This window comes from Astatotilapia calliptera, chromosome 6 (assembly GCF_900246225.1).
Source record: "Astatotilapia calliptera chromosome 6, fAstCal1.2, whole genome shotgun sequence".
NCBI classification, from domain to species: Eukaryota; Metazoa; Chordata; class Actinopteri; order Cichliformes; family Cichlidae; genus Astatotilapia; species Astatotilapia calliptera.
The window spans coordinates 3,270,170-3,289,080 of NC_039307.1; the positions used below are offsets into that span (position 1 = coordinate 3,270,170).

General features: G+C 42.4%; 1 protein-coding gene across 1 annotated transcript in view; it reads left to right on the plus strand.

Moving 5' to 3' along the window:
* The first annotated feature begins 43 nt into the window (after nt 1-43).
* Nucleotides 44-18,911, plus strand: part of LOC113023569 (sodium/potassium/calcium exchanger 3) — a 62,085-nt gene continuing 43,217 nt past the window's right edge. Inside the window, exons 1-3 of the mRNA XM_026169686.1 lie at nt 44-2,367; nt 2,499-3,093; nt 8,660-8,791. Coding sequence (XP_026025471.1) covers nt 2,889-3,093; nt 8,660-8,791 — 337 coding nt within the window. The 5' untranslated portion in view covers nt 44-2,367; nt 2,499-2,888. The remainder of the gene's footprint in view (nt 2,368-2,498; nt 3,094-8,659; nt 8,792-18,911) is intronic.

Genomic DNA, 18,911 nt, shown 5'->3' on the forward strand with positions numbered 1-18,911 from the left:
GCATTCTGCTCATTTTAATGCAAACCGCAGGGATGCTTGGCCTTATTTCTACTTTCAGCATCACCACCTGGCCTCTGTACTGTCCCAACTTTAGTTTTCTTCTTTTTTTGGTTGGCTATTCCTGGCCAACCATGCTATACCCCTCTCATCCCTTTCCTTCTGATTTGAGATTGCGGTGGAGAGGAAGAGGAGCTGCTGCATCCTGGATATGGGAGCTATCTGAGAGGGAAGACATGACCCAGATATGTCTGCTAGCTAGCTACCTAGCCTTGGTGTTTCAAACTGCTAGAACTGCAGCTTTCCTCTGCAGTGGCTGCATTGTGATCCCAATGCCAGAGGAAGGAGGAGGTAGGCTGTGTGGGTTATTGACCAGGGGAGGGCTGGTGCAGGACAGATGTCTCGCTGTGGGGAATCACCTGTTTGCGTGTGTGGATGTGGACGTCCTGAGCTGCTGGGCAGGGCAGTGGGTGCGGTGTGAGGCGGACATGGGAAACTGGGTTAAATTCCAGGCATTCTCCTACATCTGAAGCCGCACTGTTTCTGGTTTGTCTTTTCTACAACTTATCTTACATCTTGTGTGTGTGAGCGAGTCCTTTGCCAAGCCTACTGGCTATGGAAAAACAATTTAACTGGATTTAATTTGTTGCCCCCCTCCTCCTCCCCACCCACCCACTCCTCCTCCTTCCTCTTCCCTCCTTCCCCACAGTTATTTCTTACGTCTGGGAGGTTGGGGGAATTCAGCTTGTTTAGTAACTCCGTGCAGAGTCTGATGTAGCTTTGGAGGTTAGACAGGCCCGGTTTCATGGCAGCTTAAAGGCCTCGAATCATGTTGGCATCATCACGAGAGAGTAAACAATTCCCAACTGATTTAGAAGAACGTTTTCCAGGACACATCAGAAACCGATGTAGAAGTGTCACTCGTATCCTGGTTGCCTTTAGATCACTCTGGGCTCTTTGCTCTAAAGGGTTAATAAGGCACAATGAAACCAGTTGCCTAGAGCCCTGACCACTTTTTTCCATTCTTGCTGGAAAGTTTCCAGTGCTATTTATATGAAACCTCAGGCCCCACAATCAAGCAACCCACTTGGCCGGGATCAAGTATTATCCATTATCCCGAAATTCAGCTTCACTCAAAGAGTACTGCATTAAAAAAACCATCAGAAATGGCAGAGACATGCTGGAATCGGTGGTCCGTATCATCTCTGTGGACACAGAACTATCTGCAGCGAACAAGTAGGCAACATGTACAAGCAGCACCGGAGAAATCAATCCACATGACCTAACGACTGTTGTATAACCAAAGAAAATACAGCACATCTAATCTGCCCCGGATCTGATAGATGTGTAGTAAAAGACCAGATATGTGAAGAGAACCAAACTGGGTTTTTTTTATTCTTTTCAAATCCATGTTCACAGGGGCCGATGTTTAGTTTTGACCATAATATCATCATATTTTAAAGTAAGATTAATACCGGTATTATTTACAGAAGCCTTGAAGGCGTAGTCAAAGTGTTCGGCTCTGTGTGAGTGAGTGGTTTAAGTGAAAACTACAACTTAAGAACTCTATACTACTATTATTGTTCAATTTTCTGTGAGTATAAGCTGTTTAATGTGGTCTTATTAAAACACAATCCCAGGAGAGGGCAGTCAACGACACAACTGAACCCATCAAACATCTGCAGCTTATCAGGAGACACAAACACACAAATACAGTGCATGGTTGCTCTTTTATTCACACTTTAATAAAGGTTTCTAATAAAAGATGGATTTGCCTTTCCTTGTTTCTGTCACATATTCACTGTTACAACACTGTACATGTATGTACTGTATCTGTACATGGTAAACATGGTAAACACGTCCAAAGTTAAAAACTGTGTGGCTCAGAGGATGAAATTTGGATCAGTTTTGCGCTGTCTTCTTTTTATGAGGGGCAGTCAATCAGAAGACAGTTGGGTTGCAGGGGGGAGGAGCCAAACTGAATGTGTGCTGTGTTGTAGCTTTTGGCTCATCGTTAGCTAGCACCCTTGTATCCAGGGGTGAGGCATAAAATATGAATCCCTGTAGAGTTACTATAGATACAAAAAAAACCCCACACCTTTAAAACAGGTGATAAATTCTGTGGTAAAGTTGGAGAATTAACACGCGAGTCTGTGGGGACCCACTCACTTTCAGCCGGCCTCATGTGGCCATCAGAGGACCTGCAGCCTTGGTGGCCACTGCCTGTTTTCCACTTAGATCATTAGTTCAGACTGCAGGATACACACCTGCAGTGTGTGTCGGCTCCTGGACAGATGTGCATCTATCTCGTGGGCGTAACTTTTATAGTGGGCGTGTCCGGATGTCCTGATGTCAGCTGCTGAATTCATGGTAACTGTGACATCTTTGATATTGAACACATTTGAAACAAAAAGAATGCGTTAAGGTTCCAGTTTACTCACAAATATCGAGCCTGTGCTCATAAAAAAGGTTAATTTTTATTTTTCGTATGTTTTTCACAGAATCAGGATAAAAGCTGATTTTGGACCGAGTGTCAGTGCCGTCACTGCGCCCCCCTCCTCTTCCTCCTCCTCCTCTCAGCAGACGGACGCATCCATGGAGATCCTGTGCAGCCTTCCTCAGCATTACCACTTCCAAAACCACATTCCAACATGACATAAGAAGACAGACCGGCTTTTCTAAGCAGCAGCTCGAAGCCTTTTGGTCCGTTTCTTTCTTTCCTTTCTTTTTCTTTTTCTCAGCATCCCATTAGCGGTGCCAATCTTAACTTTCTGCCCGCTTCCTCTCTCACTTCTTTACCCGTCTCCGGGAGAGAAGTCAGTTCCCCGGGAATTAAAGGAGGTCGTTGGGTTTTCTTCTTTTCCTTTTCGCTTCTTTTTGGTACTTCTTGGATGCGCATGGATGTGGCAGCAGCGGAAGCGGGGACGTCTCTGCCGGGTATCCGACTCCGGAATCGGGCGAAGCAAGTGATGCCGAATCAGAAGAAGGTGAAAGCGCGGCGGAAACGGCGAAAGGAGCTGGTTTTAATCCAGATCTGCTTGTTCGGCGGTTTGCTCCTGGTCGTTAAAGGGTTTTCCTCCTTAGCGGAAAATTCAGGTGAGAAATCAGCGTTTGCTGAATTCGCCCTCAGCGATACAGCCTTCTCTTTTACTTCCTCCACGTGTTTGCCTTTTATTTCCTCCCCCTTTCTCCATCTAACACAGAATTTAAACACGGCATCGCGGAAACTGTAGAAATGTACAGTGTTGTAAATATTGTGTGTGTTTTTTTTACAAAACAGACACTTTATTGCTGGCTGCATTCCATTTGGTCAACAATCAGGAAACGAGGGGTGAATGAGTAGAGAAGTGAAACCTGCTAATAACTGTAATAATGATACAAGAAACAGAGAAGTAGAAATAACTGTAATGTTCAAATGTCGAATTGCTCCATGTTGTTAATATTCCTCTAACTTAGCAACTGTACCCAAACGTCATCACCCATGCGGTACAGTGCCGTATAATGCGCACTCGTGTGAGCTTCAACTATGGGAAACTATTCATGGCTGAGGAATGCAGAGGATCCTGCGTGTTCAGGTGTTTCAGCTGCAGACAGGGAAATGAGGGCAGCGAGCCCCAGGGTATATAAGCCCGCCTGCACCTCTCCAGGTTACTGCAAATGGTTATCAATCAGCCAGCCATTCCTTATTACAGACTCTGCGGTGGAGATGTTAAAAGAAGAGTCGTATAAAATAAAAGCACAGGAAGAAAGACGCGTTCATATGTAAAAGTCACCTTCCTACATAAAAGTGTGCAGTGTCTCTGCGGCTCAGTTTGGTAACGTGTGGCACCAAATCTTAAACTTGATAACCTCACAATTAAAGAACAGCCTGGAAATAAAATGATTAAAACTGCTTTAACTTCTGCAGCTACAAAGCGCTGAACCACCCCAGTCTCTTCAGTAAAATTCTCATTAGAAGTATCATACTTGAAGTCTTTGGAAACTTGCGCATATATCAAGTTAGCTTTAACTCACAGACACAAAGATCCTTATGAAACACTTCAAAACAGGGAAATCTGAGACGCCTCCTTTTGTTCTGCAAATCATGACAATACTTTTACAGGTGTTTTATGTAATATCAGCTTGCACACAATAAACAGTCTGCATACATAATATGGTTCACTGGATATTACTGATGTGGTTTGATAGGATTTCTTTTTGCTGAAATGATTTGCAGCAGCACAACATCTGCACGCCTCGACTTGATGCCTGCATGTTCCTCCTCTGTTTTTGTCTGTGTGACTCAGCTAAAGTGAGAAGTATTTATCACTTTCTGTGGACAGAAGGTCTTCGTGAATATTCATACGCTCGTGATTTGTGCATCATCGGTCCTTCCTCCCCACTGTGTTACACACAAAAGCAGCTCTGCGAGAACAAGAGGCGACACGTTTAATGCATCTACCCTGTCCTGCTGTGTTCATGTTAACTCTTAATCAGCGCACTGGAATATCAATTAAAGTTGATTATTTATGATGCGCCTAATGAAGTTCTGCCAATTTAAGCTTGGTGTTGTGGCTCCGCAAGTGGAGCACTCACCGCCTTAATCATTCCCGCGCTTCCCTTCTTATTCCTCTCCTTCTTCTTCTTCTCCCGGTGCAAGATGGTAAAAGATACGGAGGGTGGGAGGAAGATTGCACCGCTGACACGCACACCTCAGAAAGGCCATAGTGCTTCTGCTGAGCTCTGTGAAGTATGAAATTAATTCATTGGTGTTGCTGCTTTCTTGAAGAATGTGCAGATGTAGCCACAGTGGGAGCCCCCACATTGTGCACTGTTGCTCCACCCGCCCAGAGGATTTAGTTTTGGAAAATCATGAAATTCCCCTTCAATGTATGAATTGTGGGAGATAAAGGGTAGAGGTGGAGGAGAAGGAGGAAGCACCAAATTGACACATCTGTGGAGCTCTGCTCCAGCTGTTGACTATCCTAACATTACATAAAGAATCAAACTTTAATGTGGCAAAGAATGCAGAACAGGGCATTAAAAATAAATCAAAATGCTTGACATGCACTTTGCTATCTGCAACATCTCTGCTAAACTAACAGCTTAAAGGAATACAGCCGAGTCCATGTATGTAAACATGGAAATGAGGAAAGTTTTAGGATTTAGATCCAGAGCAGGATGATGATCAACGGTGAGCACGCCATCTTTACAAAATGATGTCAGTGAAAATGAAAGGAGGATGTGTCCATGAGGTCTCAGAGGATTGCTTCTAAACCACTTCTGAGGAGAAAACAAGCAAATTTCACAGCATTTCATGGAGGATAGTGGAGAAAAGTCTTCTTTACCGATAAATTAAACTTAGAGATTAGTGTCAGTGTGATAAAGGTGTATGTAGGGAGACTAACAGGAGATACTGCAGTGGATTAAACCCTCAGTAACCAGTGTTGGGCAAGTTACTTTGAAAAAGTAATTAATTATAGTTACTAGTTACTTCTTCAGAAAAAGTAAATGAGTTAATTACTTGAAAAGTAACTCAGTTACTAATTACTTTTAGAATCTTGTAACTATTGCGTTACTTTAAAAAAATGTTTAACCCTCTGGAGTCCAGGGTATAATTGGCCATTTTTAACTACTTTTGAATTGTACCTCTATATTTCACCCTTAAAAACTATTTCCTTTGCCTTGTTTGGTATCATCCTTTTCAGCACAACCTCACGTGTCTGAATTTAAAGTTATGTTTTCATTTTGACATACTGTATTAACACAATTGATCTAAAATCAGACAAAAAACATAAAATCTGAGTAGAAAAAGTTATATTTTTTACTGTAACAACCATAAACATGTTTATTGAATCATATTTTATAACTTTAAATGCAAATATAAATTGTCAATTTTAAAATCATACGCACACAAAGTTATTTGCAGCCATTTACCTTTTACCCTCTTGTTTCTTTTTTCAGGTGTTCTGCATTAAATAAGTAACACAAATTATTTGTGCCACTCCAAAAGAAATAATTTCTGTCCACTATAAAGGAAACATCACAGCCTGATACCTGCAGGTCTGACAGCAGCAGGTGTATCACTCCTGTTTCTACCTGGAGACAGCAGTCGCCTCATTGTTCTGACAACACAAAACTATCCACAACACTACACGCTAACTACACAAGACAACACATTAACTACACACTCCAAACACGCTAAACATCACAAATCTCTCACATCTCCAAACTTGCTCTCTCTCTTTTTCTGCTCTCTCTCTCTCTCTCTCTCTCTCTCTCTCTCTCTCTCTTTTTCTGCTCTCTCTCTCTCTCTCTCTCTCTCTTTTTCTGCTCTCTCTCTCTCTCTCTCTCTTTCTCTTTTTCTGCTCTCTCTCTCTCTCTCCATCACTCCTAAAACTTCCCCCTCTTCCTAAACAACCAAATGTCATGTCGCTATATCATTTTTTGATTGGTCGACATGGTGCATTTTTCCACCAACACCAACAGGCTGTTTTTTGTTTTGTTTTTTTATTTTTTGCTCATAAGCAGAGAGGTCTCGCTGCGCTGTCCTTAGACAGTAAACGTGACTAAACTATTGAGGAAAAAACGTCGTGTATATATTATTTATCATGACTTTGGTTTTACGTGGCCTATCAACACAGTTTATAAACTGGTATATATCACCTTGTTGCTTTGTCATCTTGAAGTGGTCATGTGATTGGCTTACCACAACTACTTTATTCATCGTCAGTCAAACAGCAGCACTCATGCGATTGTTTTGCTCCCTGAGCTCCAGGTGTTGTGGGAAAAAGTGATCGTGGGGCAGAAAGTGATTGCGGTAAACTGAAGACGGCTTCAACCATCTGTTTGTTGAAAAGTAGTAACGCCACGGCACTGCATTTTCTTGTTAGTAACGAAAAGGGCGTTGTAACGATAGAAATAGTAATTAGTTAGATTACTCGTTACTGAAAAAAGTAACGCAATTAGTAACGCTGTTACTTGTAACGCTGTTATTCCCATCACTCCCAGTAACACATGTGCCTGACCAAGGAGAAGCTGCACTTCAGAGACATGCTCAATCCTTTGATCTGCATCTTTATGGACAAGTAAAAGATTCCTGACAGGAGAGAAGCCTCCCGGAGCAATGTCCGATGATGGGATAACAGTTATAAAATGGAATCCATTCAGCTCGAGTGATGACGCTTTTAAAGGAAAAATGGGAAGAAAAAATAAAAGTTTTGTATATTTTCCAGTGATTTAACATGCCAATCAAATTCTAAAGCCAGTTATCAGTTGTAATGAAAGAAATACTCATAAAATAAGGAACCTTAATGTACATTTACTGGTATAATAATGAATTGTGTCCTGATAGATTCAACTGGATACAGGGATAGAGGGAGTCTTCTTCACACAAAGGTTAGCCTTGGAGTTCCACAGGGTTCAGTGCTGGGACCACTGCTGTTTACATTAAACATGCTTCCCTTGGGTAATGTTATTTGGGGGAAAAAAGCTGCACGTCTTACGAGTCACAGAGGCCTCTAATTCCTATTTTTCCAATTTTCCTCTACTTTTCTATTTCTAAATTCAGACAAACTGAGATTTTTGTATGTGGCTTTTAAAATCGTACAAACATGGTGTCTGGATGGCATTACCTTGGCCTCCAGTAACACTGTGAGGAATCTTGGAGTCCAGGATATGTCCATCAACACACGCATTAAACAAATATGTAGGACCGCTTTCTTCCATCTGCTCAACATTGCTAAAATTAGAAACATCCTGTCTCCGAGTGATGCTGAAAATCTAGTTTTGTATGTTTGTTTCTTCCACACTGAGCTTTTATTTTATTTTTTTGTTCCATCCACCTATTGTGCAAATAATTAAAGAATGCATGTAAGTGTTGGACTTGGAACTTCAGTGTGGTTCTTGAATTTAGAACCTAGATGTGTTAGACTTAATGTGATTACAGTTTGGGAAATGTTACACCCAAGACTGCTTATACCTCACTTTCACTCCCAGCACCAGGCTAATGGGTTGGAAATGGAGTGAAAGTGGGTACAGAGAGGATACAGACTGGAGACAGACACGACAACAACACGATCTCCCATTGACTCCTATATCCAAATTTGCATTATCAGTTAACCAGGAAGCGTGTCTGTGGACTGTGGAGACCATGCAGACTCCACACCAAGGTTATAATAGTTAATTAACATGAAACTAGAAAACTAAAGCTAAACGTGAGAGAATCTTTTTAATTACCTGAAATAAAAGTTAAATGAAATGTAAGAAAACAGTAAAAGTAACAAAAAAATATTTTACACTAAGCTAAAATTTGTCAACATGGCCTGCATGAAGATGCTTTGGTGCACTTGTTTCAAAACTATAAGAGCTCACTTTGCAAAATCAACACTTTATGCCGTTTTTTTCCTCCAGCCATGTCCAGTATATGTTCAAGCCTGTCTTATGTTTTTGCATGCAGCTGCCTGCCCCTGTATGTCATTTTTGCATTGTAGCACCTTCTAATATGTGTCAAATGGGCATCTTGGAGTCTGACTAGCACGAGGAGCAACCTTACACAGTATATTATACAATGAACTTCAAGGTTTTTTAGAAGCAGCTAAATTTCCTTAGTGACAAAAGTTCAGTAATTTGTATCTGGATGTTGCACTGAACCCTCCCATCACTCTCTTTTGTCTCCATTCAGGTTTTGATGTCTCCAGCCACAGCAGCGAGGACCAGGAGAGGTGGATCGGAAGGAGGCTGCTGCAGGACACGGACAACAACAGCAGCGAGGAGACAGATTTACAAAAAGGAACAAAGAACTGCACTCCTCCAGGTAAGACAAGATGAAAGAAAGAGGACACCCAAGTGCGCTCCCCCCTCCCTCTCTCCCCACTTTCTTCTTCCCCAGAACAAAGAGAGGGAGACCAAACCATCCTCACCACTCCCTGTCCCTTCTGCCCACCCCCACATTTTGACTTCCTAATGTGGGGTAACCCAAATTGTGAGGTCAGATGATTTCCCACGAGCGCACGCAGCAGCAGGCGGTGACATTCTGGCTGCCTCAGCGGTTTTCACACTCAGCCTTCGTCACATTTTTTTAGGATCCTGCAGATTTCATTCTCACTCCCTGCACCTAGCTTCCCCTCTCTGTCTCACACCGACTCTCTGTCATTCTTTCCCTTCTTTTTCCCCTCACATTTTTTTTTCCTGGCAGATTTTAAAAGGCAGAAAAAAAACCCCCTGTTTCCACGGCAACCTTTTTGTCCCGTCATCGTCGAACATGTGAGGATGCTTCGTTTGTGAAGTTTCAAGTCACTTTTGCAAGGCTAGAAATCAGCCACTTGTAATTAGTTTTTCGGCATCACATTAAACTGATTGGAGAAACTAAAGTAGCTGAAAAACTGCAGTTCCTCTAATGGCCACTTGAGGCCGACTCTAACAGTGGGTCAGTCCCCATAGACCCCACATGTTAAAATCCTCCTTTACAGCAGCTTTGAGTTGCCACTTTGTGACAGCTGTATCTCACCTATTTAAGACCACAATGAACCCGTGCGTAGATGTTGTTGACACAGACAGCTGGGGGCCATCTTCTACACTTCAACTCTGCTTTTTGGAGTTACTGAAGAGGGTTTGTGATGTTGGTGCCTTTTAGATATTTATTAACATGACAAGTAAAATGGCTTTTTGTGCAGTGCAGACTGTCCAAGAAGTCTGTGATCCTGTTTTGATGAGTGAAATTCTACTATTTTAATTGTCCATTAGCAGGTATCTGTGTGATTCACATATACGCTCTATGGACAAGTCGACAGCTTTCATGCAAACTATGTGTGACCATGACAACCTGCTAGTGACTAAGGACTAATCACAAGGAGGGTGTTGGTATGACACTGTATACCTCCTTGCAACCAATTTCATGTTAGAGCCTGGCAGCAACCTCCAGCAACTGGTCAGGTGATACACATGTTTCTCTAGTGGCCGGTGGTTTCCAGGGGGTCCCTGACCAGTCTCTAGGACTGTGTAACGGGACCTTAACACTTAATAATAATTTATCCTTTTTTACCATAGAGGGGATAAATATTTCTATATCTAAGCTAAAGAATTAAAGCTAAAAGTTTGAGGCATGGAAACATTGACGAAAGGTGAATGGTGACACAGATGACACAGCTACTTGGAGTCACCGAACCAGATCTGTGGACTGTGTTTGTGCTGTTGGTGCCTTTTGAATCATTTTGCAGGAATGTGGCTTCCTGTCGGGTTAGTTATATCAGAAATATGTTCTCTAACGAGGCTAGCAATTAGACTGTTTTTATCCCACAAACTGTCTAATGAAGCGTGCAACACTGCAGCATCCAGCATGCTAAAAATGGGAATTTGACTACAGCCATCTTTCATATACAGTCTGTGGGTGTAATGCATCCTTAGGCAACCTTGTAGTCTCACCATCAGCTTCTCTGTTGCTATTTTTAAAAGTAAATGGACTGAAATGAGACGTTCGGTGCTGCTATAAGTGATGTGGAGAAAGGTGACATTTGTCTCTTACCTTGAGCGGAGACGATTGTCCTCCCTTCAGAGGGTGAGGCGGTCCTTGGTGAGCTCGTTAAGCAAAATGGCCATCATCAATCTCCTTTCTCACCCTCTCAAGGTCGTCACTGTCATCTATAAAGAGAGCCGAGGTCAAGGTTCAACTTATTCCCTTCTCCTGCTGATTATACTGTAGCTGTTCTCCTCTCTCTGCTAAATTTAAAGCTCACGCTCCGGTGGCTTCAGCCCCCAGATTCCTCCTGAGGACAGCAAGGTTTTTGCTAAATAACCTCTATTTTATGAAAGTCTTGCGCCATTCTAGTCATTTCTGCTTGAATCTGGATTAAGGCACATTTGGCGTACTCGTATGAGAACTTGTTGAGTCATCCTACATCTGACCTCTGAGTGGAAATTGTTGGCGTGTTTTTGAAAAGTGCAGGATGTGTAGAAGAAGTAGAGAAAGCAGTACATGTTTGTATTTTATGATGTATTTTATGTAGATCAGTGACATAGTAAGTAGGGATATGAAGGAGACTTATTTAGTACGCTGTCATGGATGAAGCTGTAGTTTGTGTCCAATCGCAGACCTGCTATTACTGTTCACTGTAGTGAATCATAAGGAATCTCCAAAGAGGACACACCATGTTATTAGCGGTGGGGCGTCGTGCTGTACCTGTGATGTATGTGAAAATAGTCCGCTGAAGGATAAGACGTCTGGCGAATGGCCTCAAGAGTTCACGAGGCTAGCAGTTCATGGTTGCATTAGCATGAAAAACCAGAATCTTCGCCAACTATCGGTGGTCAATTCACACTCTAGGAAATGAAAGCAGCACGTTTTGATGAATAGAAGAATGCAGACTGATGTTAGCCACTTCTGGCACTTATAAATCTGTTACATTAGAAAATTGTTCTGCAGCCCAGATGTGGCTGCTACAACACACCTGACATCTGGCCCATGTTGGGTGGACCTGTGGATGAGGTAAGCCAGCCAGACACATGACTCAAAGTAGTCTGTAAAGGCCCATAGATAAGTATAACTAACTATATCTGCAGGCAGTGCTTGGGCCAAAAAGCCCATAGCTATCTTAGTACTAAGGAGGAGGTGATCACAACCACTCAAGATAATGTTTGTGATTCCAAGTGCCTATCAGAAGCAGCTCATATACAGTAAATTACTGCTCACCTAGCATTCTGGTGGTGGTGGGGGGTAAACAGTCCCAGGAAACAGGATTTCAGTGCAGATGTGAGGTCTCTAATCAGTTCTTATACCAAGCACTTTCTTAAAATGCTTGGTACATCCTTCTCATTCCGTTGTTATACTCCACACCTGAGCCAGTCGTAATAGTGACAGAGCCCGGTCCAGGATCTAAACACAGCTTGATCTTAGTAAGGGGATGCGCCACATGAGTTAGGGTTAGTTAGTTAGCTTGAACATGTTGCCATAACTCCACCACCATGTCTCCCTTGACTGATCTCGACAGCCCTACCAAGGAGTTGAAGCAGCACTCCAGATGTTAGCAGGCCTTCCAAACTGGGAAATCTGTCTCATGTTGCTCACCCATTCTTTCTGCTGTTTGTCTTCTGATCCAGGAAGACCGTTTACCTTTCTGCTTTTCCTTCAGAACAAATATAGCACCATTAATGAAGAGACCCTAGCATTGCACTGTGCAGTATTTTGATTTGTACAGTGCTGCACACACCTCTTTTTCTTCACATTTCCTTGGAAAATATTAAATGAGTGCTGCACGCTGTGAACTCTCTTGGGCAGCTCTTGTAATTTCTGTTAGTAGTCTTCAGGAATAGTTCTCCGGGTTTCTTGAAATCTCTTCTTTGAATTCTTTATCTTCTGTCAGGATGATTCAACACAATAATGTTAATGTCCGGGCTCTGGGGAAGTTTTTTTCTGTTAGTGTGTTTGGGATCAATCAGCCAGCTTTCACCACATGTTGGTTCAGAATCTGACTTTTCTGTGTTCACAATTCCTTTAATTTTGAAAAGATCTCCAACATCACTGGCTGACATTCAGCCTCAAACGTGACAGAGCCTCCACCGTGTTTACAGACGCCTGTAGACGGTCACTGTTGTACCTCTCTCCTGACCAAATCTCACTCCACTGATTTTAAGTCTAGTTCTTATGTCATTTGGGATACCTCCGGCTTTTCTCCGTTTCCTTTCCTGAAAAATGACTTCTTGAAAGCCACCCTGTCATTGATGATTGATTTCTGATGAGTCTCTATTGAACAGTAGATGGATCAGTAGCTAGATTTGCTGCTATTTCTCCAGAAGATGGCTTTCAGATATTGTTGATCTGTAGTAGGTAGTTTTTAAACTTGATGCGTCTTCTTTTGTAGGCCACTTGTCCAATTAGACATTTTTTGTGATGTTTATGTGTGGACACAAAACTGATTCAATCCTCTGAAATCCTCTGAAAATGGTCAGGTACAAGGAGTTGAGTGAAAATGAGTGAAAAAGTAGACAATGTCTAAAGTAAAGATCTTCAGAAAGCTGAAAAACTATTGTTCAAGACCAGTTTAAGAAATAAAGAAAGTCTGGCTCCTTGGAATTAAAATATAAAGTTGTGAACGGGGGTGCAAAATACAGTATGTTAGCTCCTCTTTGCAACCTGTTGTTGTTTAACAGAGATTAGTGTGCTGCACCAACATTATCCCAAATTACAACTTAGACATCCATCTCACAAATGGTCAGGAAAATCTGGTTCCTGATAGGTTGGGCTCCACTAAAAACAGCCTGCTGTGGAAAATGGTTTACAGTTTCCAAGAAGTGAATTTAGACCCGTGTCAATGTGATGGAAATGCACTCAGTTCCTTGTCTCTGGGTAAAGTTCCTGTGGTGGAAACTGGGCTCTTCATAACTTGCATAGTCTCACATCAAAAGCAAAAATTTCAGCATTTCTGAGGATGAAAAGCAGCTGGTGTTTCCATCCATGTCATTGTGCAACTTTTAATTTACTATCGGGACTGGTTTTATTAACTTCCACTCAAACGGCTAATCGAGTGATCAGCTGGTTTCGTGTGGGATCGTGTAGCAGCTTGCACATGCATTTGTGCACAGCAGAGTGTGTGTGTGAGTTATTTCCACAGCTTGCCACAGTGTACAGCACAAGGCTGGCTGATGAGGAAGTATCCCAACATGAGCTCTGTGTTCTGGGAGGATGCAGCGCGGCAGAGGCACTGACTGATTGTTGCCTGAAATTAGAGACCTGCTGATCAAGTGCTCGAAAGATGATGGAGAGAGAGCGAGAGAGGCCCTCATTTGCTAATTTCCCCTTCCAGCCACACATGAAACAAGCTATCATACTCGTCATTACTTCTCTCTTCGTGATTTTAATTACGAGGACCCCGCTGCTTCTTTTTATTTCAGGCACTTGTTTATGCCTTCTTTCCATCACCACGCCATTTTTTAGTCAAGGGGAAAAAGAAAGGGAAGCACAGCCAGTGGCTGGTAGTAACGTTTGAGAATAATGTGTCACCTTTGGTAATTATTTCTTTGCCCATTTGATCTTTTTGGCCATGCTCTGAAAATATCAAGGAGAGTTTGCCTAGAAAATGTCTGTAGAGAGGTGGCTGTGTGTTTGCTGTGTAGGTGAGAACGAGCAGTCTTATTCAGAACGAGCCCTCTCTGTGCGGCTCCTGACCTTCCTTTTATCATGAAAAACAAGAGTGTTTCATTTTGGTGACTTTGCTGCCCAGATCCAGCCCTTCCATGCATGAATAATGACAGCCAGTCATTGCTGAGTCACTATTTGATTCAAACTAGTCTCAAACTTGCTTCTTGTTTTGGAGGAAGTATTTAATGGCCATGGACTGCATATAAAAGATGAGTTATTGCTTCCTGGTTTGAAAAGTACCTGAATACTTTCTCATGGCCAGCAGGGATCTATGGGAAACCAGGTTTACTGCTCACTCCAATCTGAGGGCCTCAGGAAACAATTTCCTGATGAGTTTCTGCTAGTCTCCCGTCTTACTGATTAAGATTTTTCGACCTCGTTCTCTTCACATTTGGTTTCCAAACATCACAACAACAAAAAAAGCTTAGCTCAATGCTGTAAGCAGGACCTTACTAACCAATGGCTTATATGGGGTTGTGAAGGTGGCAGTAGGGCTGGGTATCGTCACTGATTTCTAGAATCGATTCAATTCCGATTCACAAGGTCCCGAATCGATTCGATCCACGATTCGATTTAATTCGATTTGATTCGATTCGATTCTGGGAAATTTTGACAGTCAGAAATATTATAATTCAGATCAGTACATTTACATATTTTTGTATCTATTAAAAGGAAGCTGACACACGCAAGACTTTATCAAAGGTGTGAGCATCACAGCAGATGCCTTTGTGTCAAAGTAGCTGAAGATAAAACACAGAAAAACATGAAGGTGATTTTCCTGTTCTGGGATTTTATAAAAATATTCTGCAGTACATCAAAAACGAAAGAAAACCATTAATCAACATATGAACATCACCTCTGAAGTTACAGCGGTTTTATTAGAGACACGGCTAAGCGTTTTGCATTTTGCTTAATTTTAAAAAGTTTAAATTTGTTCAATATTGAACGGCAGAAATTAGGTTTACTTTTCGGAAGTATGTAAAAGGGAAAAAAAAACGTCGGCCGACAGCACTGTAAACAACGGTAGACTTGTGTGTAACAAGCAAGCGAATAATGCAGAAAAGAGAGAGAGAGAGAGAGAGCTGTGCATGAAGTGTGATTTTTATCCTGAAAAGTCAGCAAAAGTCAGAGGGAATTCATGACGATGTTTATGTGAAGCGTGGTTTGGATCTTCTTTTGCTGCTGGTTCGGTCAATATTGTTTGGAGAGAGATAAAACTAACAGCCATATGATCAGCGCAAAAAGGGCGTAAACACACAGCGCGGACCCGCGGATCAGAATCAGCGAGCTGTCGGCTTTCAGCCCCGACCGTCAGCTGAGAAAAGCGACATCTAACTGATCCTGATCCGTCGGCGCTGTGTGTTTACGTCTTTGTGCAGAAGCCGTGCACCTGCTCTCATTTACTGTCTTAGCTGTTTGGTGGTTGTTGAAATTTTGTGATCTTTCACCTGAGATTCTGGCATTTCGGGCAAAATAAATTAATATTAAAAAATCGATTCAGGATTTTAATGAATCGATTTTACGTTATCCAAGCTAGAATCGATTTTAATCGATAAATCGATTATAAAAACCCACCCCTAGGTGGCAGTCAAAGCTGATGTCCAAACATCCCTCAGCCACTTTTTCCAGCTCTTCTAGGGCAACACAAAGACATTCCCAAACCAGCCGAGAAACATAATCTCTCCAGTGTGTCCTGGCATAGCGCTGAGAGGAGGCCCTGCCCGAAACACCTCATCTAAGAGGCGTTCATCCAGAAGACGTTTTGTTCAGATATCCAAACACCTCAATTGCCTCCTTTTGATGTTGATGAATATGGGTTCTACTCAGAGTCCTCCCAAATAACCAAAGCGTATTTCTTCTGCTTGTATCTCCACTCTATTTCTTTGGTAACAGCTCAAGAGCTTAGTTAAGGTTAGGAATGTGGACTGACCAGATTGACACCTTTTTCAAAACCTCAACATCTCAAGGATACTTGCGGGTGAGTGGGAGTTCAACTAGTCAACTAGTGTTTTGGGGTTACTGGAAATACTTTCTCACTTCACTTTTTTAACAGCTCATCCATCCGGATTTAAGTATTAAGTTTGGGGTGTGGCTCCTCTGATTAAATATGGCTCGACATAGGCAGCTGTAGCCTCTACCATGGATAAGACCAGGCAGGATTGAAGGAGGTCTCCACTTAGAGACCATCGAGTACAAAGTGGCTGCATTTTACTTTGATGCCCCTACACCTATAGAGGAAAAGAAGAAAAGTCCACCTTAGAAGAAGTAAATGGGCAACGATTATCCGCAGTAAATCTGAAAAGATGTACGTTTTAAGCTCACGGCCACGAACCCGCACGCTCACATGCACTTCATCATGCAAAAACATCCCCACAGCTTTTCCTTCAGTTTGCAGCACATTGGCAAACAGATTGCTTAATGTAACCCCCCTGAGCATCTCTGTGTACAGTAGCATTGGCTGTGTGATTAGACAGAGCGTCTGGGTACCCCGTACACGTGACTGCTCTCTCCAGGGGTCTTTCCCCGGTGGCTGTTATTAAAGTTCCTCTCCACTCAGCTCAGCTCAGCTTCAACGCAATGCTCCATTTTAGGAAAGGAGGTTGCTATGACTTAATCAGGGCTTCCCTGTGAGAAATGTGCTGTGTGTGTGTAGATGAACTGTTAAGAATAGTATTGATTAATGCGAGGGTGCTGGCCCTGGATTCAGCAGCGAGGAGGAGAGGGTGTGCTGTTTTGCTTAGCGTGTATGTTCACAGATGTGCACATACATACACAGGGGGCTGGAGGATGCCCTCACTTCACGTGGGCATCTTGCAGCTTCCTCCCCACGTGCCAGAGGTAACTGAGTAAGCATCACCACAACACAGCTGATGAATTAATCAAGGCAGAATCCAGTGATTTCTCCTTTAATGTCTAACAAAAGCCCTCCAATCAAAAGCAAAACTGACCCAAAGAGGAGTGATTTCCTCAGAGAAATCCATTGTTAAAATTACATTAATAACTGTGAGTGGGTTGCATATTAACAGTTGCAGATGGAGGCAAAGTTCTTTCATAACTGCCTAATGTGCAGATTGGGAAAGTCATCTTGTCTTGTTATTGCAGGAGCTCCGTGCTCGGGGGAATAAGACCAATCCATCACAGCAATTAGCTGAGCAGAAACTACCCTCCACATCAGCTCCTCCTGGTTCTCCCTCACTCTGCGTCTCCTGCACCTACAAAACTCATCCAACGTTACATTTCATGCTGTTTTCCTCTCACTTTGATTGTGTTCATCCGCTCGCCACGTGTGGAGGAAATCTTACTCCTGCTGAATTATAGAGCTCAGGTTGTTTGCCAGCAGCGAAAGCGACTTGACACACCTTTAAAGATTCATCCTGCTGGTTGTGACTGCGACTGAGCAATGTTGAGGCTGTTTCCTGAGCCACGAACATCCCTCTTTACTGTCGTGCTCCCAAAGCTCCCACGTAAAGTTTTGCTCTGAACAGCACACTGGGTGTACAAATAAACTTCTTACCGAGCTGTTGGTTCTTTGATATGCTTCAGTTGTTAAAGTTTGGGTATTTTGGATAAAAGCTAACAGAAAATAAGAAAAAGTCCTGGACTTGAATCCTGATGTTGTAGTTAAAGTGTTGCTGTTTTACATCCATAGGACGCCAGGAGATTTTTAAGGGTTTTTGGTGCTCTGGGGTAGATCCTGAAGTCACTGCGCATATTACAGATCTCATCTGGCCTATAAAAACCTTGGGATCCATCAAATATACCTGGAAATAGCAGCTGGAGGAAAGGATGTCAGGAATACCATGTTTAGCTGCTGTCGCTGTGGGACTATTGGGATGGATGGATGGAATTCCCTAATAAAGAAAGTACTTCTCCCTCATTTTAAATTGGTGTGACACTAACAAAGACTCGTGGTTTGCAGTAAATTTAAAAACTGACTTCTGTGGAGACAGTTTTGAAGCCAGGCGGCGTGTATGTGCCACACAGCAGCACCTAAAAGATTAAAAGAACAGAGAGTGTTTGATAAGGTGTTTGATTTGCTTTATGGGGATGAATATTTCAATCTGTCAGATTGCCTTTTCTGAGGATGAGCTCTTCACACAGAGATGCCAAGCGACCAGGAGGCTTTGATGATGACTGACAGATCCACGGCTCCCGAATGGTAGAGCTGGCAGTTTCAGCTCTACCAAGGGAAGCATTTGTAAACAGCTAAACTGAATTATTGTCCTACTGAAAGAAAGAGAAGTGATTACACGTAAACATAAATAACAGATGGATGTACAGCTGATTATAAAGTCCTGTCTGTTCATAGCTTTGAAACATCAGCCAGTGAAAACTGTATCTGGTTCCTTACATGTAAAATGCTGGAGATTAACTGCTGATTGAAAGGACGTGTGTGTGTGTGTGTGTCATATCTCCATGTGGCCCAAAAATTGGAAGTTTATTATACTTATGGGGACCAAAATCCTGGTCCCCATAAGTTTGAAGACATTTTTGAGACTCAAAATGTGGCTTTAGTGACGGGGTTACACGTGGTTATGGTTAGGCTTAGAGTAGGGGTTAGGGTTAGGCATTCATTTTTGATGGTTAGGTTTAGGGAAAAAACAGGACATCAGAATATATCGTCAGAAATAAATACATCATTAAAATCATAAGTGTCGACATCATCAGATAAAAGGCTGATGTGCTGCCTCGGACCTTCGTATGGTTACTTGAAAAAGCCTGAACAAGAGTTTAAACAAAGTAAAGTTGTAAAACAGTTCTACCTAAGTCATAGTACAAATGTACTTTTACTATACTATGTACT